General features: G+C 51.8%; 2 protein-coding genes across 3 annotated transcripts in view; one reads left to right on the top strand and one right to left on the bottom strand.

The window, feature by feature from the left end:
* Positions 1-481: 481 nt before the first annotated feature.
* On the top strand, positions 482-24,739 carry LOC120403769 (ubiquinol-cytochrome-c reductase complex assembly factor 2-like). Of its 2 annotated transcripts, none has more exons than XM_039535380.1 (3): positions 482-780; positions 8,936-8,997; positions 24,278-24,739. In XM_039535380.1, the coding sequence occupies exons 1-3, from the start codon at positions 643-645 to the stop codon at positions 24,351-24,353; spliced, it is 276 nt and encodes a 91-aa protein (XP_039391314.1). In that variant the 5' UTR covers positions 482-642; the 3' UTR covers positions 24,354-24,739. The 2 variants fall into 2 exon arrangements, with proteins under 2 accessions (XP_039391314.1, XP_039391313.1); XM_039535379.1 differs by lacking the exon at positions 24,278-24,739 and adding an exon at positions 15,843-18,858.
* Positions 10,029-24,808, bottom strand: part of TBC1D22B (TBC1 domain family member 22B) — a 38,400-nt gene continuing 23,620 nt past the window's right edge. Inside the window, exons 9-13 of the mRNA XM_039535378.1 lie at positions 17,587-17,693; positions 16,024-16,099; positions 13,661-13,788; positions 13,259-13,354; positions 10,029-12,116 (exon numbers count right to left, since the gene is read on the bottom strand). Of these exons, the coding sequence (XP_039391312.1) occupies positions 11,988-12,116; positions 13,259-13,354; positions 13,661-13,788; positions 16,024-16,099; positions 17,587-17,693 (536 nt within the window). The 3' untranslated portion in view covers positions 10,029-11,987. The remainder of the gene's footprint in view (positions 12,117-13,258; positions 13,355-13,660; positions 13,789-16,023; positions 16,100-17,586; positions 17,694-24,808) is intronic.

The following is a 24,808-nucleotide window of genomic DNA, read 5'->3' as shown; positions in this document are numbered from 1 at the left end:
ATGGACAAGAACAGCAGGAGGAGACTAAAGAAACCTTGGACAACCACCCTGGCATGTTCAGAACATAGACTGCAACACCCACCGTGCTGCATGGGACTGGTCACCCCACAGCTGACGTCCGCATTTTGGATTTTGCTCCCACCACTTATCAAGGCTCTAAGTATAATCATGGGATGGGCCAGACCAGGGCTACATTTTCTGTGTAAAATCTGGTCTGCCCCTACCGAGCACGCTGGAGGCAGGTCAGAACGAGGAGCATGGACCAGGCTCTGCACCCTGCGCTACACCCCACCTTCCCCTCTGGGATCGCGCTGCTCCCAGCCACAGGGGGGAATCTCAGGGCACATGTCAAAGTGTCAGGCTCGAGCCCCTTCGGCGCATGCGTATTCGCCTCCTGCTGCCCCAGCTCAAGCCCGAAGCACATGGCTTCGCTGGACCATGCTGCGCATGCGCCACCTGACCCTCTGCCGAGAATCGAACGTGCGCCATGGTTGCAAACGCGCCCTCCGCTCTCGGCGATTGTCCCCCTCTCGACCGCCGTAGTTTTGAATAATTAGAGAGGTTATTGGCATACTCCTAGTCACGTGACCTCTTAAACGTCTCTGGGCGGGTGCGTGGCCCCGTGTGAGCCCCAGTCCCAAGATGGCGGCCACCCGCTACCGGCGGTTTCTGAAGCTCTGCGAGGAGTGGCCGGCGGAAGCGACCAAGCGGGGCCGGGACCTGGGCGCCTTCCTGCGGCAGCGGGTGGCCCAGGCCTTCCGGGAGGGGGAGAGCACCCAGGTGAGCGCCGCGGGGCGGGAGCGGCCGCGCCCCCGGCTGGGCCGGATCTCGGGAATGCGGGTGGGCGGGAGACAGCCACGGACCGCGCCTCACACCCCCAGTCCCTGACAGACCCCCCCCCCCAGCCACCTACACCCCGTGCACAGCCCCTGCTGCCCCCACAGCCACCCGCGGCTTGTCCCCCCCTCACATCTCTGCTCACAACCACTGCCTCGCAGCTCCCCGGCCCCCCGGCCCTCACCGCCCCCTGATCCCTCCCGTCACCCCCTTACACCTGTACCCCGTACACACCCCTTCAGCCACCTCTGCCTGCAGTCACTGCCCCCTGATCCCTCCCGTCACCCCCTTACACCTGTACCACGTACACACCCCTTCAGCCTCCTCTACCTGCAGTCACTGCCCCCTGATCCCTCCCGTCACCCCCTTACACCTGTACCCCGTACACACCCCTTCAGCCACCTCTGCCTGCAATCACTGCCCCCTGATCCCTCCCGTCACCCCCTTACACCTGTACCCCGTACACACCCCTTCAGCCACCTCTACCTGCAATCACTGCCCCCGATCCCCCGTCACCCCCTTACACCTGTACCACGTACACACCCCTTCAGCCGCCTCTGCCTGCAATCACTGCCCCCTGATCCCCCCGTCACCCCCTGACACCTGTACCCCGTACACACCCCTTCAGCCACCTCTGCCTGCCATCACTGCCCCCTGATCCCGCCCGTCACCCCTTACACCTGTACCCCGTACACACCCCTTCAGCCGCCTCTGCCTGCAATCACTGCCCCCTGATCCCCGTCACCCCCTTACACCTGTACCCGTACACACCCCTTCAGCCGCCTCTGCCTGCAATCACTGCCCCCTGATCCCTCCCGTCACCCCTTACACCTGTACCCCATACACACCCCTTCAGCCGCCTCTGCCTGCAGTCATTGCCCCCTGATCCCCAGCTTCACCCCCTGACACCTGTACCCCGTACACACCCCTTCAGCCGCCTCTGCCTGCAATCACTGCCCCCCGATCCCTCCCGTCACCCCCTGACACCTGTACCCCGTACACACCCCTTCAGCCGCCTCTGCCTGCAGTCACTGCCCCCTGATCCCCCCCGTCACCCCCTTACACCTGTACCCGTACACACCCTTCAGCCACCTCTGCCTGCAGTCACTGCCCCCTGATCCCTCGCGTCACCCCCTTACACCTGTACCACGTACACACCCCTTCAGCCTCCTCTGCCTGCAGTCACTGCCCCCTGATCCCTCCCGTCACCCCCTGACACCTGTACCACGGACACACCCCTTCCGCCCCCGCTACCTGCCATCACTGCCCCCTGCTCCCTCCGTCACCCCCTGACACCTGGACCCCGGACACACCCCTGCAGCCACCTCGGCCTGCAATCACTGCCCCCTGATCCCCGTCACCCCTTACACCTGTACCCGTACACACCCCTTCAGCCACCTCTACCTGCAATCACTGCCCCCCCATCCCCGTCACCCCCTTACACCTGTACCACGTACACACCCCTTCAGCCGCCTCTGCCTGCAATCACTGCCCCCCGATCCCCGTCACCCCTGACACCTGTACCACGTACACCCCCCTTCAGCCTCCTCTGCCTGCCCTCACTGCCCCCTGATCCCGCCCGTCACCCCCTTACACCTGTACCCCGTACACACCTTCAGCCGCCTCTGCCTGCCATCACTGCCCCTGATCCCCATCACCCCCTTACACCTGTACCCGTACACACCCCTTCAGCCGCCTCTGCCTGCAATCACTGCCCCTGATCCCTCCGTCACCCCTTACACCTGTACCCGTACACACCCCTTCAGCCGCCTCTGCCTGCAGTCACTGCCCCCTGATCCCCCCCGGCACCCCCATACACCGGTACCACGTACACACCCTTCAGCCGCCTCTGCCTGCAATCACTGCCCCTGATCCCTCCGTCACCCCTGACACCTGTACCCGTACACACCCCTTCAGCCATCTCTACCTGCAATCACTGCCCCTGATCCCTCCGTCACCCCTGACACCTGTACCCGTACACACCCCTTCAGCCGCCTCTGCCTGCAATCACTGCCCCCCGATCCCCCGTCACCCCCTGACACCTGTACCCCGTACACACCCCTTCAGCCGCCTCTGCCTGCAGTCACTGCCCCCTGATCCCCCCCGTCACCCCCTTACACCTGTACCCCGTACACACCCCTTCAGCCGCCTCTGCCTGCAATCACTGCCCCCTGATCCCTCCCGTCACCCCCTGACACCTGTACCCGTACACACCCCTTCAGCCGCCTCTGCCTGCAGTCACTGCCCCCGATCCCCGTCACCCCTTACACCTGTACCCGTACACACCCCTTCAGCCACCTCTGCCTGCAATCACTGCCCCCTGATCCCCGTCACCCCTTACACCTGTACCCGTACACACCCCTTCAGCCGCCTCTACCTGCAGTCACTGCCCCCTGATCCCTCCCGTCACCCCCTTACACCTGTACCCCGTACACACCCCTTCAGCCACCTCTACCTGCAATCACTGCCCCTGATCTCCCCATCACCCCTTACATCTGTACCCCGTACACACCCCTTCAGCCACCTCTACCTGCAATCACTGCCCCCTGATCCCTCCCGTCACCCCTTACACCTGTACCCCGTACACACCCCTTCAGCCACCTCTACCTGCAGTCACTGCTCCCCGATTCCCCCATCACCCCCTTACACCTGTACCCCGTACACACCCCTTCAGCCACCTCTACCTGCAGTCACTGCCCCCTGATCCCCCGTCACCCCCTTACACCTGTACCCCGTACACACACCCCTTCAGCCACCTCTACCTGCAATCACTGCCCCCTGATCCCTCCCGTCACCCCCTTACACCTGTACCCCGTACACACCCCTTCAGCCACCTCTACCTGCAATCACTGCCCCCTGATCCCTCCCGTCACCCCCTTACACCTGTACCCCATACACACCCCTTCAGCCGCCTCTGCCTGCAGTCACTGCCCTCTGATCCCCCGTCACCCCCTTACACCTGTACCCCATACACACCCCTTCAGCCACCTCTACCTGCAATCACTGCCCCCTGATCCCTCCCGTCACCCCTTACACCTGTACCCCATACACACCCCTTCAGCCGCCTCTGCCTGCAGTCACTGCCCCCTGATCCCCCGTCACCCCCTTACACCTGTACCCTGTACACACCCCTTCAGCCGCCTCTGCCTGCAGTCACAGCCCCCCGATCCCCCCCTCACCCCCTTACACCTGTACCCCGTACACACCCCTTCAGCCACCTCTGCCTGCAATCACTGCCCCCTGATCCCCCGTCACCCCTTACACCTGTACCCCGTACACACCCCTTCAGCCACCTCTACCTGCAGTCACTGCCCCCCGATCTCCCCATCACCCCCTTACACCTGTGCCCCGTACACACCCCTTCAGCCACCTCTACCTGCAATCACTGCCCCCTGATTCCTCCCGTCACCCCCTTACACCTGTACCCCGTACACACCCCTTCAGCCACCTCTACCTGCAGTCACTGCCCCCCGATTCCCCCATCACCCCCTTACACCTGTACCCCGTACACACCCCTTCAGCCACCTCTACCTGCAGTCACTGCCCCCCGATCCCTCCCATCACCCCTTACACCTGTACCCCGTACACACCCCTTCAGCCATCTCTACCTGCAATCACTGCCCCCAGATCGTACAGCTCGACCTGTTGTCACTGCCCCCCGCCCCCCAGTCATCCCCTTACACCTGTACACTGTACACACCCCTTCAGCCATCTCTACCTGCAGTTACTGCCCCTCTGCCCTTCACAGCCTCCCGACCCCCCAGTCAACTTCTTACCCCTGTACCCCATACACACCCCTTCAGCCACCTCTTCTCTTACACTCTACCTTCAGTCACTGTCCCTCGCCCCTCACAGCCCCCATATCCCCCAGTCACCCCCTTACACCTGTAGCCCATACACACCCCTTCAGTCACCTCTACCTGCAGTCACTGCCCTCCCTGTCCCTCACAGCCCCCTCTAGTGCCCTGGCCCCGCACCTCCCCAGCTACTCCCTGACACCTACACCCCTGCCGCCCCACAGCCCCCAGCTTATCTCCACCTCACATCTCTGCTCACAACCACTGCTTCACAGCCCCCCCCAGTCACTGCCTTATACCTATATCCATCCCCCACACACCCCTTCAGCTACCTCTTCTCTTACATCTCTACCTACAGCCACTGCTCCGCTGTCTGTTGTCTGTTTTATTCACTATTAAGATTTGCTGGGGTTTTTTTCTTTCAATGTTGTCTGCTACCCATTTAACAGCTACGCCTGTGGGTTGCTCTTTGTCTCTTGTTGAAATGTTTCCACTTTAATTATTAATTGGGCCAAAGCCAGAGGTAGCACTGAGGAGACTCCCTTAGTTCAGTGGTTATGGCACTGAGCTTTGGTGGTGGAGGCCCTGGTTCAATTCCCCCCTCTTCTTGCCATGTTTAAGAAGGATGAATTCAAACTGGAACGGGTACAAAGAAGGGCCACTAGAATGATCCGAGGAATGGAAAGCCTGTCGTATGAAAGGAGACTTGAGGAGCTCGGTTTGTTTTTCTTAACCAAAAGAAGGATAAGAGGAGATATGATTGCTCTCTTTAAATATATCAGAGGGATAAATACCAGGGAAGGAGAGGAATTATTTCAGCTCAGTGCTAATGTGGACACGAGGACAAACGGATATAAATTGTCAGTCAGGAAATTTAGGCTTGAAATTAGACAAAGGTTTCTAACCATCAGAGGAGTGCAATTCTGGAACAGCCTACCGAGGGAAACAGTGGGGGCGAAGGACCTCCATGACTTTAAGATTAAGCTGGATAAGTTTATGGAGGGGATGGTATGATAGGATAACAGGTTTAGTCAATAGGTCAGTAACGTGCCACACTGGTAATTAGTACAAAGGGTCAATGTTGGGATATTGTTAGCCTTTTCCAGAGGGTCTGGCTGGAGAGTCTTGCCCACATGCTCGGGGTTCAGCTGATCGCCATATTTGGGGTCGGGAAGGAATTTTCCTCCAGGGTAGATTGGCAGTGGCCCTGGAGGTTTTTTGCCTTCATCTGAAGCATGGGGCAGGGGTCGCTTGCTGGTGGATTATCTGCTTCTTGAAGTCTTTAAATCATGATTTGGAGCATTCAACAGCAGGAGTCAAGGGAGAGAATTAGTTCAGGAGTGGGTGGATCGGCTTATGTGGCCTGCATCTTGCAGGAGGTCAGACTAGATGATCATAATGGTCCCTTCTGATCTTGAATTCTATGATTCTATGAAAGGATTTGCTACCTAGGCTGTTTTGTTTTTTAATTAAGTGGGTGCAGGAGGGAAAAAAAATAAAAATGAATCACTCTTGTCCTAGACCCCTGCCCAGGCTGTGGGAGATCCAGTCCCCCCTCTGCTAGGGGACTTGAAGCTGGATCTCCCCCATCCCAGGGACCACCCCCCCCTCCCACCCCCTGCTAGGTGGGTGGTTCTTAATTCAAGCCCCCTTTCTTCCTGAGGAAGGCAATGGCTCCTGTGAATGAGAGGGGATTTAAACAAGGACCACCCCCCTCTGTCACCTGGGAGAGAGGAGAACCCTCTTCAAACCCCTTCTAAGGGGTAGAGGGAGGACTCAAACCAGGATCACCTACATTCTGGGCAAGAGTCCTAACCATGGGACTATAGAGTGATTCTAGCTTTTTAGTTGGCCCAATGAGTAGTTAATTAAAGTGGAACAGCCTCAATAGGCAAGATTGAGGGAGCTCCCTGTTCAGATCCCAGCTCCTCATCAGGCAGGCAGGGGAACTGAACTAGGGTTGCTAGCATCCCAGTAGCAGACCCAAACCACCATGCTAGAGAGGGCTGCTCATGTTTGAGTCTTGTTTGAGCCCAATTAATAGTGAATTAAAGTGGAACAGCCTCACTAGGAAAGATTGAGGAAGCTCCTTGTTCAGATCCCATCTCCTCAACAACCAGAGGGTAGATTTGAATAAGGTTGCTAACCTCTCAGGAGCACACTATGCTAGATTGGGCTGCTCATATTTAAGTCTTGCGTGAGCCCAATTAATAGTGAATTAATGTGGAATGGCTTCAAGAGGAAAGACTGAGGGAACTCTCTGCTCTGATCCCTTCTCCTCATCACGTAGAGAGGGAAACTGAACCAAGAGTTCCTATGGTACAGGCTGCGTGTGTACCTGTAATTCCCCTGATTTGTGTGGTGTGGGGTTGTAGCAGGTCCTGAGCACACGCATGCTCAGTTCACTCCCTGGCTCAGTAGTGTTTGTATCTCCAACTAAAACTCTGCTAGAGTTCTCTGGGTCAGAGGAAAAGGGAGATTCTAGTCACCAACTGACCCCAACACTGTACTAGCTCTCTATCTGGCATAGCAGTTCTCAAGCCAAGCTCGTGCTGCATTTGCATTTTAGAGCACTTTAAAATTAAGCACAAGTCCTTTGCCAGGAGGAGAAGGAAGTTGCATCTCAAGAAATTCCTTGACTATGACCACAAATTTGCACCAAAGCCTTCTACTGGCATAGTTTAACTTTTAAACAGAAATGCTACTGCAGCCTTTGTATGTCTCTTGCACTGGCTGGCATTCCCTGTCTTGCTCACAGCAGCGCCACTTTGTAGAACCAAAGTGAAAGTCTACTAATGCTGGGCTTATTGGCTTTTGGAGATGTGTTGGTCGGCTGAGGGGAAGGCTAGTGAGGCTTGTTCTACATGAACACTGCTCATTTTTGCCCCTAGTATTGTGCAAAAGAAGAGTGATGTGATTTCATCCCATCCCAAGATCAAGCATGAAATATCAGCTGGGAGTGTGTCAGTAACCTAACTGCATGCTGTCATTTATAAGCCTACTCCCATTACCTACAGCGTGAGCAGTTTTGAGGGCAAAGAGGCAAAACACTCGGACCTGGTCATCTATCAAAGTTGATCCAACAGTCTTGGGAGGTAGCTATGTCTCTGCCTGTTGATGGCTTTCTAAATTAGGACCATTACTTTGAATTCATGGCATGGACAGACCTGAGCTAACCAGAGAGTTAAAGAACCAAGCAGTAGCTGACAAGTAGTCCTTGCTCAGTGTCACTAGCAAGATTTGAAGGTAGGTACCTGCAAGCCAAGCCAGCTGCAGCTTTTTCAGAGTCAGCAGCCTATGGCTCACTGGTATCTTTATTGGACTGTGGGGAGAAGCAAGCATATCCGGATAACATGTACTAAAACGGGAACAATGGCCTCCGTCAGGTAGCACCTTAAAGGTGCAAATTATCAGTCATACATAGGGAATCATGCAACAGTTCAATACCTTCAAGTGTCCCCTGTTAACAAGGGATGGACAATAGATAGCATGGAATATCTGGCTCCTACAGTGATGGTGCTGCTACCTGCTCCAGCAGCCATCCTCCCATTTCTGCAGTATAGCTGTGTGAGTAGCTGTGCAACAAGGAGATAGAAATGCTGCAGGGAAGATTGGGAGGGCTTTGAGGCATGCAGCTGTGACGAGTGTAGCAAGTGGGTATTGAACACATCAGAGAGATTCTGAGGGGTGTGTTAGAAACATTTCAACTATGCAAATTACTGAGACTTTTTCTGAGTGAATATAGCTCAAAGGAGAGTTGCATTAGACATGCAGTAGCTCATAGTGCTATGTAGGGTTACATAAGAGTATGTGGTTATACTTTGTTATTCACACAAGACATTCTACAGCCCTTCTACTAGGAGTCATTACTGTTCTATAAGTAGTTTACATGTACTGTTCTTGTATTCAGTGATAGTAAGATAATTACAATTGTATTATGTGGGTTTTAGACTTTTCTCCAGCTGAGCACATAACATCAAAACTTAGAGGTCTTAGCTGCATAATGTCATAAAAATAGTAGACAGATAAAACTTTTCTCAAACCAGTCCATTCTATAAATGACAAGATGTCGTGTGACTACACACTTTAGCTTTAACTGCAGGCCAAGAAGTATAGGAAGATGCATAAAATATATCAGCTGGGGCTAAACAGTTTCCAGATGTTCCAAAGCAGTCCTGTTTTGAGTACATCCTTGCATTATCAATTGTGTTCAGAAGCTTTCTGCCAATTTTGATCAAAATTAAACAATGCTTCTACAAATTATGGCCCTTTTTGTGATTTGATGATTTTTTTCCAGGCAGGCATGGGAAGAGGATTGCATGCTCCTTGACAAGTCAGCAGGCTGGTTGGCTCAGGGGAAGAGGTGAGAAGATGGATTTTTTGCTCTTTAAGGTCCTGCTTTGAACCCAACCCAGGTCAGTATTGGCCAGAAATTGTCACCATCTGAGGCGGCAGCATGGTCTAGTACAGTGCTTCTCAAAGTGGTGGTCCGTGGACCGCTGCCAGTCTGCAAGCCATCGGCTGCCGGTCCACGGTGAGTTTCCTCATAAGGGCGTCGAATAGGATAATAATATGGCACTGGTCCCCCACATCGGATAGCTTGCAAAGCACTGGTCTAGTAGACAAGGCCCTGGCCAGGGATTTGAGACCTGGGTCAGTCACTCCCCACTCTGCCTGTCTTGTCTATTTAGATGGTGAGGTCGTCTTGTACTATGTGCACGTACAGCGCCGAGCACAATGGAGCCTCTAGGGGCCATAGTAATAGCCACTTAGTAGCCTAATGAATTGGTCCAGGTGCCAATGGGTATATATCCCCCAGACCATTTCCCACGCTGTACCTGTCTCAGCACTGGGAACTTTAGCTTCCATGGTGTTTACCGCAGCACGTTTCCCCAGCAGTAAGAGTGATATGGAATCTAATTTAAAAGAGATGCAGGTTTTATGGAGTCTAGATTCACAGATGGTAAGGCCAGAAGGGACCATTATGATCATGTAGCTTGACCTCCTGCATAACCCAGGCCAGAGAACCTCAACTACAGCCAATCATTTGTGACTGAAATATAGCCTATCTTTTAGAAAGGCCTGGAGTTTTTAAAATCAAGACTGGAAGTGAAAGAGGCTGGAGGTTAATTCAGAGAAGAGAGGAAGCAATAGTCCATCTATTTGAAGACCCTAAGTAAATAATAATCATTATCTCTAGCCCTTATGTATAGGTTGTCGTCCAAAGACCTCAAAGCACTTTACAAAGGAGGTCAATATCATTATCCCCATTTGACAGATGAGGCACAGGGAGGTGAAGTGACTTGCCCAAGGTCACCCAACAGTCCAGTGGCTTCACTTACACCCCTTCTCTCCCCCGCCAACAAATAAAATAGCTTCTGGCACACGTTATTGTTGGGTTTTTGTTTTTTAATTAGTCATGTTAAACTAATGACCATTGGGTCGCTCTCTCAGAGAAAACAACAAAAGGCACACACAAAAAAAGTAAAGTCAGAATGCCTGAGACAACAACTCCAGATTAGGAAAGCAACTCTTGAGACACTGGTTGGAGTTTTATTGGCAACACAGCTCTCACTTTTACGTTCTCACGTCCTCCAGCCTCTCCAGCAATTGTTATTTGACTAATGCCACTGGGACTCTCTTTCCAATAAGAACAACTCAAATAATAACCAGTGCGCTCTGGTCCCCAGGGGATATGCCAAGATCACCCCTTGGAGCAGGGGGAGGATCTCCCCCTGTGAAGAAATTGGCCCCAAGAGATCAACATTTGGCACTGAGATGGCGCCTTCCGGCAGGAATAAAATGTTACATTAAAACATTCAAATTTGGGTTTTTAAAAGCACATTGAGGCAAGGTCTGTGTGTGGAGCATAGAGAGGGAGGTGTCATGTGGGCATAAGCCATCTCCTCTGTTTGCTCTGCTCCCCAGGAGTGCAGACAGACACACAAGAGAGCCCAGGCCTTTTTCTTCATGGCCCTGAAGAGTCAGTGGGACAATCCGATAGGGAGGCAGGAGAAAAGAAGCAGATTTATGCACATTCCCCTTTAAGAAGGATACTGCAGCGATGCACAGTAATGGCCCAAGCCGCCACAGCAGACGATAGCCACACTACAGTGCTTCGGGAGATTACTGGAGTACTCTTCACAAGGGCACGGCCAAGTGTGGAGAAGGTTGGCCGACACCCCACAGTTCACATCCCGGCTCTTCCAGGGGCTGCTCCTCCCCCATCTCCTCAAAATACCCAGCCCCTCTTGCACTGGAGGCCACTTGAAACCGATTTGTAAGTTTCTAGTTGAGTTTTCCTAATAGGAATTCAACACTCGTCTCTTAATGTGCTAGTGCAGAAATGCCTACAGCTCGGCAACCTCGAACACCAGAGGAGACCGGAGCCCTACCGTACTTGTACCTAGGCAGCCTTTGCACGCATGAGACGCATATTATAAATATAAAATCATATCTGCTACAAACAGAAGACGTATATTGTACATCTCTTACCCATATACACAAGACCACAATATACACATATGCCTTGGAGGAAGAGGAGTGTCGTCATGGAAAGAGGATTTCAAGAGGCACAGCTCCCCCCCTGCCAGCCCTGCCGGGGGGTGGGGTGGGGGCTGTGCGCACAGCAGGTCAGATCAGTCACAGGAGGAGTGTTGTCCAGTGAACATGTGTCACTCAGGACAGTGCATGGATGGGCCAGCCTCCCTCACACACGTGCACCCCCCACAATATGCGTGCACCCATGTGCTGCATGAGAGGAAGAGAGAGAGTGCACAAGCATGTCTCCTGTTATCCTTGAAGTGCTGCGTTTCTTCAGACACTTGGAGTGAAGCTAGGCCCTGAGAGCTTTTTGCATCCTACAGCACTGCTGCCCTCAGAAAGGGTTCCACCCAGGCAGGTCTCTGGTAAGGCATTTTTGTCTGGGAGTTGGATCAAACTGTGTCTGAAGGGAAAATGGACCCAGCTGGGAGTGTGTGCGCGCGTGTGTGCCTGGGTGGGTTAACAAGAGGCAGCAAGGCTAAGATGGCTGGTGACAGCCAGGCCTGGCCTGCGGGGGCATCCAGAGGCTCAATCCTTGGCTCAGTTTATACTTAAAGCCACAGAAGCTGCCACTCTCTGCCTCCTTTCCCCCCAGACTTGGGCCACCAGAACGGCATGGAATACTGATGGTCGTTTGAGTGGCACATCCACACATGGAGTGGCAGGCAGGCACACACAAAAGTTAAGACAAAAGTCGATGTGAGCTTTGTACAGCTAGGAGTGGCTCCTGGCCAGCGTGTCCAAGGACTTCGACGATGAAATGCCACAGTGATTAGATCAGGCCGGGATGGGGAGACCGAGTCCTGGCACCTATCGGCGGTAGTGATTGGGGGCATCCGCAAACATGTACTTGAGTCTGTAGGCTTCAGCAAGGAGGAGTCCAATCTCTTCGTTGCCCCAGTGTATTGTGGGTAGGTTTTGTAACAACATTAGAAGACCCTGAAACAAGGGAAAAAGGGCTTCTTATTTTGGGAGGCAATGGAGCAGGGATTTCAGCTGTAGGGCAAATTTAGATCTGGTATAAGCAGGCACAGCAGCACTGAATAATGATATGTTCTAGCTTTAGTACACAAAGCACTTTCCATCCATCAATCTCAAAGTGCTTTACAAAGGTGGTCTGAGGGGGAAACTGAGGCACAGAGAGGGGCTGTGACTTGCCCAGGGTCACTCAGCAGGCCAGCAGCAGAGTTGGGAATAGGACCCAGGTCTCCTGAGCCCAAGTCCAGTGCCCTGTTCATGCCTACCATGCTGCCTCCATCATGTCAATGGAGTTGCACCTGTTTACACTAGAGCTGACCACAGTCCTGAAGGCAGAGAGAGATATAGCTTCACCAGCACTGCACAAACACACACACATCACTCCTGCTTGCTGGTGGCCACCCGAAGGTGGACAGCGGACCCTTTATTAACCATCCTCACTTATCCATGGAAAATGGGGTCACATCCTCCAACCCTTTTCCTGATGCACTGAAGCCTTCATACCTCAAGTCTGCAGCACACAAGTGTTTATAGCGAACGAGCCTGATATCAGCACACATGAACTGCTCCCTGTTATCCAAATGGATTTCACATTCCCTGGTCCATTGAAACGATCGCACTGCTCAGACCCTGGCAGCAGCAATAACTGCATACCCAGCTCTGTGTGAGAGTTGGATACACACCCTGGTACGCCCCTCTTCAGCTTCCAGAGGATCTCAAAGCACTTGTCAGAGGTGCACTAACGGATCCTCACAACCCCACTGTGAAATACAGCATTAACACTCCAGCTTTACAGATGAGAACCACAGCACAAAGCGACACAAGGTCAGACAGTGAGTCTGTGGTAGAGGATCCCAGAGCACCGGCTTTGCCCTATGCTCAGTGTAACCAACCATGTGTCCTCTGTTACATGGTTATGGGGTGGAACCTGGGTGTAGATTTTATGATCTGATATATCACTTGTGTGCAACTAACACACACGCACAGCTTCATGCGGTGCATCTCACTGCTTGATGTTTAACCACCTACACATAAACCACCCAATGGGCAATTATGTCCCCTTCCCTCCTCCCCACCAGCGGGGCTGCCCCCCAGGGATTCACCTGGAAGTCCTCCTCATCCAAGATCTCTTTTCGCCACTTGATCAGGAAGGCGGCACAGACGTACAGGTGGAAATGGGAGAATCCTTCTGGCTCCGCCTGGAAAGGACACAAAACTCTGGGTCAGTCCTTGCAGCAGAGTCAGCGTGAGGATAGCACCGGCAGGCCCAGATTAGCCTGCCTTTGCTCCAAGCGCTCCCCACAGCAGGCCTGTGGCAGGCACTCAGGGCTGGGCTGCACGAGGCAGACAAGAGGAGGGAGCAGGTCACTTTGCTGCTGCTCATCTCTGAGCGCCAGAGCCTTCCTAGCACTGCAGCTGCCCCACACCCACCACTGGTGAGGCTGTGCTGGGGGCCTGCCCTAGGGCAAAAAACAGGGAGGCTGGGAAGTTTTAGTCCTACGTACCTGGTAGGTGTCCCACAGGCGGATGGTGCAGCGCAGGGGGAGCTCCCTCATCAGCAGATTGTTCATCCAGCGAAAGGCAAACTGCAGGTATTCGACCTCATACTTCCTAAAGTGATTGTGTACCTGCTCTGAAACAGCACATTCCATTACACATCTGGATCCCCATGGGGCCCAAGGCTCTGTGTGCTAATGCCCTGCCCCTCAAAGCACTCTCAGGACCAATCCCCTCCCCTGTCCAAGTTCATTTCAACCCAATCCCCTATCGCCATTAAACCAAGCCTCCTCCTACCCTGTGCATTAAAGTCCCCTGTTCTGTTAAACGATGTGCCCCCCTCCCCCTCCCAACATGCATTTCAACCAAGTCCCTCCTACCATGTGCTCTCTGGCCAAATGAGTCTGACTCGTGCCAAACCACGCTCTTGCCCACATGCCTTCCAGCCAAGCCCTCTCCCCTGCCAAGCCATGGCCCCAGCTGTGTGCCTTCCACCTGAGTCCCTTCTGCCACCTAATCCACCCCACCAAAACCATGTCGCCTCCCGCATGCCTTCCAGCCAACCCAGCCCCCTTCCTCATCAAGCCACACCCCTCCCAACTAACTCCGCCCCACTTCCCCTCTCCAAACCAAGCCCCACTTCCAGCCCCTTCCCATGGTTTGTAGCCTCTGTTCTGATTCGGATACCCTCTGGCACAACCACTGGTTTATGGGAACCTCGTGGGGGAATGGGAGAGGAATTTAATCATTTAAATCAACTACTGTACCAGCTGACTGGAGGATAGCTAAGGTGACACTAATTTTTAAAAAAGGCTCCAGTGGTGATCCCAGCAATTACAGGCCAGTAAGCCTAACTTCAGTACCAGGAAAACTGGTTGAAACTATAGTTAAGAACAGAATTATCAGACACATAGATGAACACTATTTGCTGGGGAAGAGTCAACATGGCTTTTGTAAAGGGAAATCACGCCTCACCAATCTACTCGAATTCTCTGAGGGGATCAACAAGAATGTTGGAGAAGGGTGATCCAGTGGATATAGTTTACTTAGATTTTCAGAAAGCCTCTTACAAGGTCCCTCACCAAAGGCTCTTAAGCAAAGTAAGGAGTCATGGGATAAGAGGGAAGGTTCTCTCATGGATCAGTAACTGGTTAAAATATAGGAAACAAAGGGCAGGAATAAATGGTCAGTTTTCAGAATGAAGAGAGGTAAATAGTGGTGTCCCCAACGGGTCTGGTACTGGGCTCAGTCCTATTCAACATATTCCTAAACGATCTGGAAAAAGCTGTAAACTGAGATAGCAAAATTTGCAGATGATACAAAACTACTTAAGCTAGTTAAGTCCAAAGCAGACTGTGAAGAGTTACAAAGGGATCTCACAAAACTGGGTGGCTGGACAACAAAAGCAGATTAAATTCAATGCACATCGGAAAACATAATCCCAACTATACGTATAAAATGATGGGGTCTAAATTAGCTGTTACCAGTCAAGAAAGATCTTGGAGTCATTGTGGCTAGTTCTCTGAAAACATCCATTCAATGTGCAGCGGCAGTCAAAGTGAACAGAGTGTCAGGAATCATTAGGAAAGGGGTAGATAATAAGACAGAAAATATCATATTGCCTCTATATCAATCCATGGTATGCCCACACCTTGAGTACTGTGTGCAGATGTGGTCGCCCCATCTCAAAAAAGATATATTGGAATTGGAAAAGGTACCGAAAAGGGCAATAAAAATGATTAGGGGTATGGACCAGCTTCTATATGAGAAGAGATTAGTAAAACTGGGACTTTCAGCTTGGAAAAGAGATTACTAAGGGGGGATATGATAGAGGTCTATAAAATCATGACAGGAGTGGAGAAAGTAAATAAGGACGTGTTATTTACTCCTTCTCAGAACACAAGAACACCAAATGAAATTAATAGGCAGCAGGTTTAAAACAAATAAAAGAAAGTATTTCTTCACACAGTGCAGAGTCAACCAATGAACTCTGTTAGACGATGTTGTGAAGGTCAAGACTATAACGGGGTTCAAAAAAGAACTAGATAAATTCATGGAGGATAGGTCCATCAATGGCTATTAGCCCGCATGGGGAAGGATGGTGCCCCGAGCCTCTGTTTGCCAGAAGCTGTGAATGGGTGACAGGGCCTAGATCACTTGATGATTCCCTGTTCTGTTCATTCTCTCTAGGGCACCTGGCATTGGCCACTGCTGGAAGATAGGACACTGGGCTAGATGGACCTTTGGTCTGACCCAGTCTGGCCACTCTTATGTTCTTATCATCAAACTGCAGGGGGTGAGAAACAAGAGGTGTGTACAGCATGACCTCCCCCTCCTGCCTTGCTCCCATTTGGATCTCCTCACCACCTACCATCGATCCGGCTGACTAGCTCCTCCAGTGCTTTGACCTTCTTCTGGATCCCTGGCTGTGCAAAGGTGTAGTTATCCTGCAGGAAGACAGTGAGAGTCAAAGGCAGCAGCTACTGTAGTGAAAGCATCCTGGGGCTTGGAACTAAGAGACCTGCTCTCCTTCTGCCTGCTCTTGGGATCACTCAGATCAGCTGTCACACTTTTGCTAAGAGTCCCTGGATGTGAACTGTCCAGGAGACAGTGAGTTTGGGGTGGTGAGATCCTCTGCTCTTGAATTCATTTCCCTGTTGGGGAAGCTTGCTGCCAGACTAGGCCCAGTGTAAGCCAGAATCCCTGGAAAACATGAGCATTAGGGTTTTGCTTAGTGAGCAGGGCAGACTAGTAGTTAGATATACAGACTGAGAATCAGGAGACCTGAGATGAAATCCTGACCCTACTGGGCCTCGTGCTGTAGACTTCCATAGGACCAGGCTTTCCCGCCTGGATTCTATTCCCAACTCATGCGGTGACTTTGGGTGAGTCCCTCAACCCCTCTGTGCCTCAGTTTCCCTATCTGTAAAGCAGGGGCAATTTTGTAAGGTGCTTTGAGATCCCTCAACTGGTGCTAAGTGGTAATTACTCTATTTTAAGTGGAAGGTGTTCGACTTTGATGTGTCTCATTGTGTGTTTTGTTTCTTGCTACATACAGGGGGCTCAGATCACAAGAGAGCACACTTGAGAAATCTCAAAATAAGTTAATTTGTGTCAGGCTGCAAGGAAAGCAATCTTGAGCTTACAGAGCAAAATTCCTTTTTAATGGGGACATAAATAGGCAGAGAAAGAGAGAGTACTTAATTCTCACTTTGTTAGGAAGGCCGATCCTGATAAAAGAGGGGAGTGTTTTTAATAAAGGAGACAGAGGACATCTGTTACTGCCACTTGTAAGTCCATGTGTCTTTCTGGGACCCTGATCAAGGAGGTCCGCAGGCCTCTGTGGGACCACAAGCCAAGGAGGGAGGGGTAGAAGTCTGCAGCTCTACGGGGCAATGAGAGGCAGAGACGTGAGGAACCGCACACGTCTGGGGAACAAGATGCAGCATGTTTACTGGGGGACAAGAGGCATGAGAGATCGGAGAGCATACTCATGGGGACAGTTCCCATCAGAGAGGAGGGGTGTTGGATGTGGGAGTTGGCGTGTGGGGAAGTAGGATAGCAGCCAACCGTTGAACAAGCCGTTTCAGAAGCCAGGCTAGAAGGGGGTCAAGAATAAACTCAGCACAACAGCCCTGTGAGGAACAAGAGGGGACTAGACACAGATTAGTGACTTGGACAAGGCTACTGAGTAGTCAGTAGCTGAGCCAGGATTAGAACTCGGAAGTTCCTGGCTTTGAGTCCCCAGCCTCTAAAACTAGGCAGGATTCAGCCTGTAACCAGAGGGGTTAGGTACAGGGAGATCACTAGGAATGTCACTCAAGTTGGGGGTGTGGCCTGAAGGTGGAACAGATGGCGGACACTGGGACTGCTATCTAAGAGAGAGGGGGGAGCAGAGAGAAATCTGCTCGGGCCCATTTCCCGCTGCACTTACCTGTATGCCATCCAGTAGTTTGCTCATACACCAGAAGCTGTCGGCTTCGATGCTCCGCAACACATCCTGAGACAGGGTCGTCACGTCAAAGTTCTCCACATCCTCTTCTATAAAACAAAACGGGGAGAGAATCCAGAGGACGTGTCTCCAAGGGTGTGGTGAGAGGAGGAGAGAGGCCACGTGAGCACCTAGTATCTTAGTCAGGATCCTATAATGTGGAGGGATGCCGGGCTGAGTTCCCCATAGTGCCACCATCCTTGCTGCAAACACATTTCTGTGTCCCTGCTTTGAGTCACTCTTCTGCAGCTGGGATCAAGGGGGAAAGGGGTGGGTAGAACTGGTTCATGGCAGCTCTGGCTTCTAGAACAAGATCTGTAACAAAACTGTATAGCACAGCGAAAAATCAGCCTGGGAAATCTGGAAAGCCCAGTCCCCCAGCACACGGAACACCATGCTGCCTTGGGATCACCTGTAACACAATTATTCTTTGCAGGGCGGTAGTGCCTATAAGCCCCAAGCACAGATCAAGACCCCGTTGTGCCAAGCGCTGCACAAACAGCGCTTGCAATTTAACAGTGCTTGTTTAACACCTTGACAGGGCAGCTCCGCCCAGAGCTGCAGTCCTGTTCTGTAGATAAGCCAGTACAGACGCTCCAATGGCTGTGGGCTTCCTCACCAGCTCTGGTGCTACTGGCTAGAACTGTGTATCCAATCATCTAGCAGGCTGCTAGGTGGGTAGCAGAGGCCTACAATGCACAACTTACCACCCCCAGGCACCACATCACGGTCACCACAACCAGTGAGTCACTTCCTTGCTTACAAGTAGGCTTGGCAGAATTCGATTTTTATTTTTGAGAAAACTGAGGTTTATTTGTAAGCATTTTCATCATAAACTGTCACCGCTGTGGGAAATTGGGGGGTGGGGGGTGGTGCCAAACAATAATTATTTAATGACAATAGGCATTGAGATTCCAAAAGTGAAAGCTTTATAACCATTAAAACCTGAAGCATCAGCATCACATGTCAGAATATACAAAATAAATATCCTTAAATCAACAAATCACATGTGTTTTGACTATCAGAGGGGTAGCTCATTTCCTAGCCCATTTGGAACAAGCCTAATTCCAAAGCCTAATTCCCTGGATTTTTGACTCTTAAGTTCTCAAGCCCCTTGCCTAGTTGTACATTTTGATTATTATTAATGGAAATATTTTTTGTGGGTTTGTGTGCACTGAAATTGACGTTTCTCGATATTTACTAATAAAAACCTGATCCAGCTAAGCTTACTTACCACTTCCTTTGAGAGTGCTGGTGGTGTATTAAAGCAGAGTCCCTAAAGTCAGGCCCGCAGGTCCAAGAGAACCAGCCATCTCCTTGGATCAGTGAAACAGTCTATCTGGAAGCTGGGTGGGGAAGATCAAGGAGACCAGGCTGGGAGGAAAAGCCTGTCCAATGGGGTATTTTTGGGGGGCAGGGGAGTTGGCCCCATTTATAGTCCTAATCCATCCCTGGAGGCCGTGGGGATGGCAAGATGGTCACACAGCGACTCCCTCTGTGAAGGCAGGGGGCTTATGCCCTAATCCAAGATGAGAGATGCCCGAAGAGAAGCACACAGCATAGATCTAAAGCCTGGGATTCAGATAGGCATGAGGAAAACGCCACCAGCCACTCAAACCTTGCGTTCCTTTGCAAAGGCAGCGAAGGGGCTCCCTTGATTGCATATTTGATCTGGGCTTGGTTCCTCCAGAGGCTGCTTGCAGCAGTTTCTCCTTGGGCTCCTTCCTACTACACTGATTGCCAAGCCAGAGTTTAAAGGCAGCAGAGACATTACCAGCATGCCAGCTCTCCGAGTTCAGTGGTGGTTGCCCTGCTAATAGATCTGACAGCTAGTGGAGAAAGTGCTCCTGATATGGGCTGGTTTTGCTGTTAGAACCGAGCAGGACACTAAATGTTGCCCACCACATGCAGCCACCAGAAAGATAAGGACAGGCCACTCGAGCCTCACGCAGAGTTAACAGCTACTGAGCAACTGACCTAGTTCTCTGAAGGCAGGTTAAAGGGGTGGAGAGCTCGAGCCCTCAGGAAAGTCAGCAGCCCTGGGATGCAGAACAGACAGCAAGCCCTATGTAGGAAATTCAGGAAGGGAGGGACCCAGTGACACTGCTGCTTAAAGTCAGAGTGCCTATCACACCAAACAGCTTCACACCCCAAATCAATTCACACCCCAATGACATGCACCCCCCTCTGAGGTGGAGGGTAGCAGCTGTTTAACAGGAAGCAGCACCACAGAGCAGCAAGGAGAGAAGACTGCTGTCATGGCAGGGGAGATTTCAGGTACCTGGAATTTAATTGCCTGAACTGGAATTTGGCTGAGACACCAGGGTCTTTAATGATGCAAAGCAATCAGGGCCTTGATTGTATCTGGAAGAAGGTAACTAATGCCATAAAGGGAACAGCGCCATCTATTGGGTCACCAGCCACCACATGCGGCAGAACATGGGTTTGCCTGGGAGGCTGCTGTTCCAGCGCTAGTCAAGCCTGATGCTCCTTCGATTGTCTGAGGAGATCACAACCCAAGTTATCCTGTCTCCGCAGGGGAAACCTGCTGTTTGGCTGAAGTTTCATAGATTCCAGGGCCAGACGGAATCATTGTGATCTAGTTGGACCTCCTGTGTAACACAGGCCAGAGAACTGCCCTGAAATAATTGTTTGAATTAGAGCAGATCTGTTTAAAAAAAATATTCAGTCTGGATTTAAAAATCGCCAGTGCTGGAGAATCCACCACAACCTTTGGTACTCTGTTCCCCTGGTTAATTACTCTCACTGTTAAAAATGTGCCCGATTTCCAGTCTGCACAGAACACCCTGTGACCCCAGTCTTCTGCCTAGGCCTGACAAACAACACCCCACTGCTCGCTCGCAGAAAGGGTGTGTTGGATTTATGAAGGATTCATTCGGGCACCAGGCACAATCTCATTCCTACAGGAGGGGCATGTGGGAGATGCCCGGCTCTCACAGTCTACTTCCTGTAGGCCTGATTTCTGCTCAGTTTGGTTCTGTGTCTGCACAGCTGTCGTTCATGGTTTTATGGAGGAAAAGGCCCACCGAGATGCACCATGCTTGGCTATGGAGCCAGCCTGCCAATGGCCCCAAATGCCATACATGCAGAAACCACTTGAGACCCGAATGCTCCCAAGGTACCTCCCTCTGGTGACCCTGTCCCTTCTAGCACCTCCCCTCATCAGTATCCCAAAATGCCCTGCAGGGTGGGATGGGCTCTTACTCCAGGCAGCAGCCTGGTCATTCTGTCCACTGCCCTCCCCTCAGATCACTCCCTTGCCCGGTACATGCTGCTGCTTCTAGGCAGATGGGGAGTGGGGATGGGCAATGACACCTGAGCAGTCTAGTCTCCCCACCCGCAGTGCCCAAAGCCAGATGCTCCTTCAGTCCACGCAAATACTGATGACGACAGTGGTGTGCTGTGCCCTCTATGGCTCCTTTAATCTGAACAGCTCCAAGCGGCTTTTCCCACAAGTCACCCTGCGCCCCTAGGAAACAGGGAAGCCTCATGACCCCTCAGGCTACTGATGGGCAAACGGAGGCAGGGAGAAGTTAAGTGACTTGGCCACAGTCACCCAGCGGGTCGCAAACAGCATTAGACTCCGTGATTTGGGACTCCCAGTTCCCCCTCCCACTCCCTTGCTGGGAAGCAGAGACCCAGGCTGCAATTCACAAGTCCCTCCAGAGCACAGCCCAGAGTTTGGAGAGGCCAGTATAAAAGGCTACTGAATTAAAAAAAAAAAATCAATATTGGCCTTGGAACTAACACGAGCGTATCCGGCGTCAGCTTGTTCTGAACCGAGCCACTCTGCTGGGATGAGACGCCCAGCTCGCAGCAGGAGAGGCAGCTGCTTCGGCACCAGCTGCATCATAAATACAGATCTCGTTTGGGCCTTGGGTGGGAGCAGCAAATCCCGCTGACTTCTATGCTCTGCACAAGCCTCTTTTCTCTCTGCATTTCCAGCCTTAGACATGGCCATTCTCAGGGTAGAAAAGGCTGTGGTTTGATTCTGCATCAAAGTAAAACGGAGGCCCAGTGAGAAAGGGAGGGTTGAGTAATCGGAATGCTACGAATCACTGGCATCGCTCCCCCCGCCCCTTGCTGGGCAAGTGATGTTTATTCATGAGTCTAAGAACAGAAACACTGATCTAGGCTACAAACGTAGATCCTGAACTCGAAACTCAGCAGGACTATGCCACCTTCCTTGCCCAAAATCATGGGAGCTAGACATGCAGATTTCATGAACCTCATGCTCAGGGCATAAGCCAATTCCTCGTTACTAGGAGGAAACCTAAGATTATCCCACAGCTGCCTAAGTGAGGTTTCTTGAACCTTCCTCTAAAGCATGTGTCAGAGAGAATCCTGATCCAGATGGTGCAATGGATAGGCCATCACTGGGGATGTTTAAACATCCATCTGAAAAGTTGGCTCATCACATCCACATCCACTGCAGTTCCACCCTTTAAAGCAAGATCTCACAACCAGTGTTTATCCTGGCAGCTGTAAGCAACATTTCTCCTCTCCCCACTCCAGAGACTGCTGCAGTTCAGCGGTGTTTGGAATAAACAGCATGGCAGGAAACATGATCTAGTGGTTAAAGCCAGAGAGAGCTGGCTTCTATTTCTGGGGCTGCCACAGACCATGCATGGGACTGAGCACATCAGCCCCCTTCTCTGCTTCAGTGTCCCTGGCTGTAAAACAGGGCTCATACCTCCCTACCTCACAGGGCTGGCAGGAGACTCGGGGCCCCATTTCCAGAAGTGCAGAAGCATCTGCGTCTCCCCTCGATCTCCACTGGAGCTGCAGGTACTGAGCACTTTTGAAAATCAGATCCCAGTGAAAATAAGGGATGAGGACTGTCAGCTTTTTCTTCTGGGTTCGTACAGCACCTAGCGCACTGGGGTCCTGCGTGTCACCACAACAGACATAATGAATGGTAGGTGCCCAACTCCCCTTGAAACTGAAAGGGCACCGCATTATCTCAGCCTGTGCCCACCTGTCCTAACAGGTTCCTCAGAGGGAAAGTCCTAGAGACGTGCAGTGAATTGGGTGCTGGCTGAGAGCTTAAATCACTGGTGCTCGTTTCTAGTTAGTGGAGTAACCGGCTTCACCTTGCCCCTTAGCATCCCCCCATTCCAAATCGCACGTGACAGCACTCCATGGCAGCAGGGCAGATTGCACAGCCCCGCAGGGAAGGCAGCCCGCCGGCCTCCCAGCAGCAAGGGAATGGAGATAGCAGTGGGGCACTAAACAGCTGATGGAATGGCAGTGAGGCAGAGGCCACTGCTGGAGTCTCTTACACACGCTCAGTCAGCAGCGATGGGGGATTTGTTGGGAGGCAGGCGTGACGGCTCAAACATCTTCTGAGCCAGCACAGGTCTGAAAGTTAAATCTGGCTCGGAGCAATTAGCTGTGATGAACTGACAGCGACGCTTCTGCTGTGCAGCTTCAAAAGGGCCCCTTCCCTCTCCCCGTGCAAAACGTGAAAGGAGAGCGCCAGTCACTGCAACCAGCCTGGTGCATTAGAGGGGCAGCATGAAAGATTCTCTTCTGGGCACGTGGCAGGGCGGGGGACTCAAGATTTCCATAGACTAGTTTTTTGAATCCAGGTAATTAGAATCCCAGCAGGCACACGCTGCTGTGGTTTCAGTCCCTGCAGGGCATGCAGAGCGCAAACGGCAGCTCTTCCCTTTTAACAGGCCCATGAGCCCCAGGGAAGGAGCGGGAGGAAAGCTTCAAACTCGGATAAGTGTGTGACGAGAAGTCGTGAGCAGCACAGCGAGACGACACCGCCTTACGCACAAGGCAGTGCCACTCCAGGGACAGTCCAGAGATTGCCCTGCACAAGGCAAGAGCACAGCGGGACTCGCACCCAGCACCTGAAGTCAGGGCATTGGGAGAAGGCAATGTGACCTAGTGGATAGGGCACCAGACAGAGTCAGGAGACCTGAGTCCCATTGCCAGGTCTGGGCAAGTTGCTGTGCCTCTCTGTGCCTCAGTTTCTCCACTCACCCTGTCTTATCTAGTTAGACTGTAAGCTCTTTAGGGCAGAGGCTGTCTGCATCTGTCCAGTGTCTAGCACAATGGGGCCACTAGAGGCTATTGTAATGCTAATTAATAACAAGAAGATGAGCAAATTCATTTGACTGAATCCCAAACCCACCCTGGCCCTGAAATTCTTCATTTGCTGCTGCTTAGGAATCAATGGAAGAGCAGGGGGAATGCAATTCTAATGAAAGAATGCCCCACTTAGGCCCTTCCTGGGCACTTCTCCAGCTTTTCTAGCACCAGCGGTGACTCACCCTAGGGGGATCCTGACCCCTAACTAGTTTAAGAAGTTAGTTTCAGGTTCACCCAGCAGCCACCATGGCTCATGTCTCTACCTGGGGATGTCTGGCCTGGAACCAACCCCAAAGCTGAGGTTTATATTTAACAGACTCTTATTTAATCCTTTGCTAATTTCTGCTCATCATCTATCAACAGGAGTAGTAGGTTCTCTGGCTCTGGGTAGTTTTCATAAACACTGGATTGTTTTTCTGTGTCTTTCCCCTTCCCCCATGGTTCAGAGCCACAAAGGATTGTGTTAGTATTTTAAAACTTAGCATCTTTCCTCCGTGACTCCCCCACATAGGTCCAGAGCAGATGACGACACCTCAAATGGGAGACCTCCACCACACAACTACGTGCTGTGGAAGCAATGCTCCTAATTCAGTGGGGAGCATGCTGGCAGCAGGTTCACCCTGAAACTAGGGGAGGGAACATGAGACTGCTGAAAGACACCAGGTCCCAACCCCATCCTGACCAGCAATGAGCACGGAAGATCTCATGGCACTGCCCACAATTGGAGAGCCCAGCTGGATTCTGCCACCTTCAATTTCAGTCGGATACAGCATTCTTTGCTTCTTGTCCCAAGCTAGACTCGGGCAGTGTCGCTGTGCACCAACACCTGCTCCTTCCCACCCCAGAGCTGGCTGCAGCTCACGGATTCAGAAGTGAGCCCGCTGTATGTTTGTATTTTTATTTCTATAGTACCCTGGCAGCAGCTGATGCTTTGCAGACCAAAAATAAAACAAAAAAAAAGGACAAGTCTCTGCCCTGGGCTGCTTACAGTTCAGCTCAGACCAAGGAGGAAGGCACTAGAGATGCCTGAAAGTTAGCATAT

This window comes from Mauremys reevesii, linkage group 4 (genome assembly GCF_016161935.1).
Source record: "Mauremys reevesii isolate NIE-2019 linkage group 4, ASM1616193v1, whole genome shotgun sequence".
In the NCBI taxonomy this organism is placed as follows: Eukaryota; Metazoa; Chordata; order Testudines; family Geoemydidae; genus Mauremys; species Mauremys reevesii.
The sequence above is the reverse complement of the archived record's forward strand: the minus strand, read 5'-3'. Positions and strand labels throughout refer to the sequence as shown.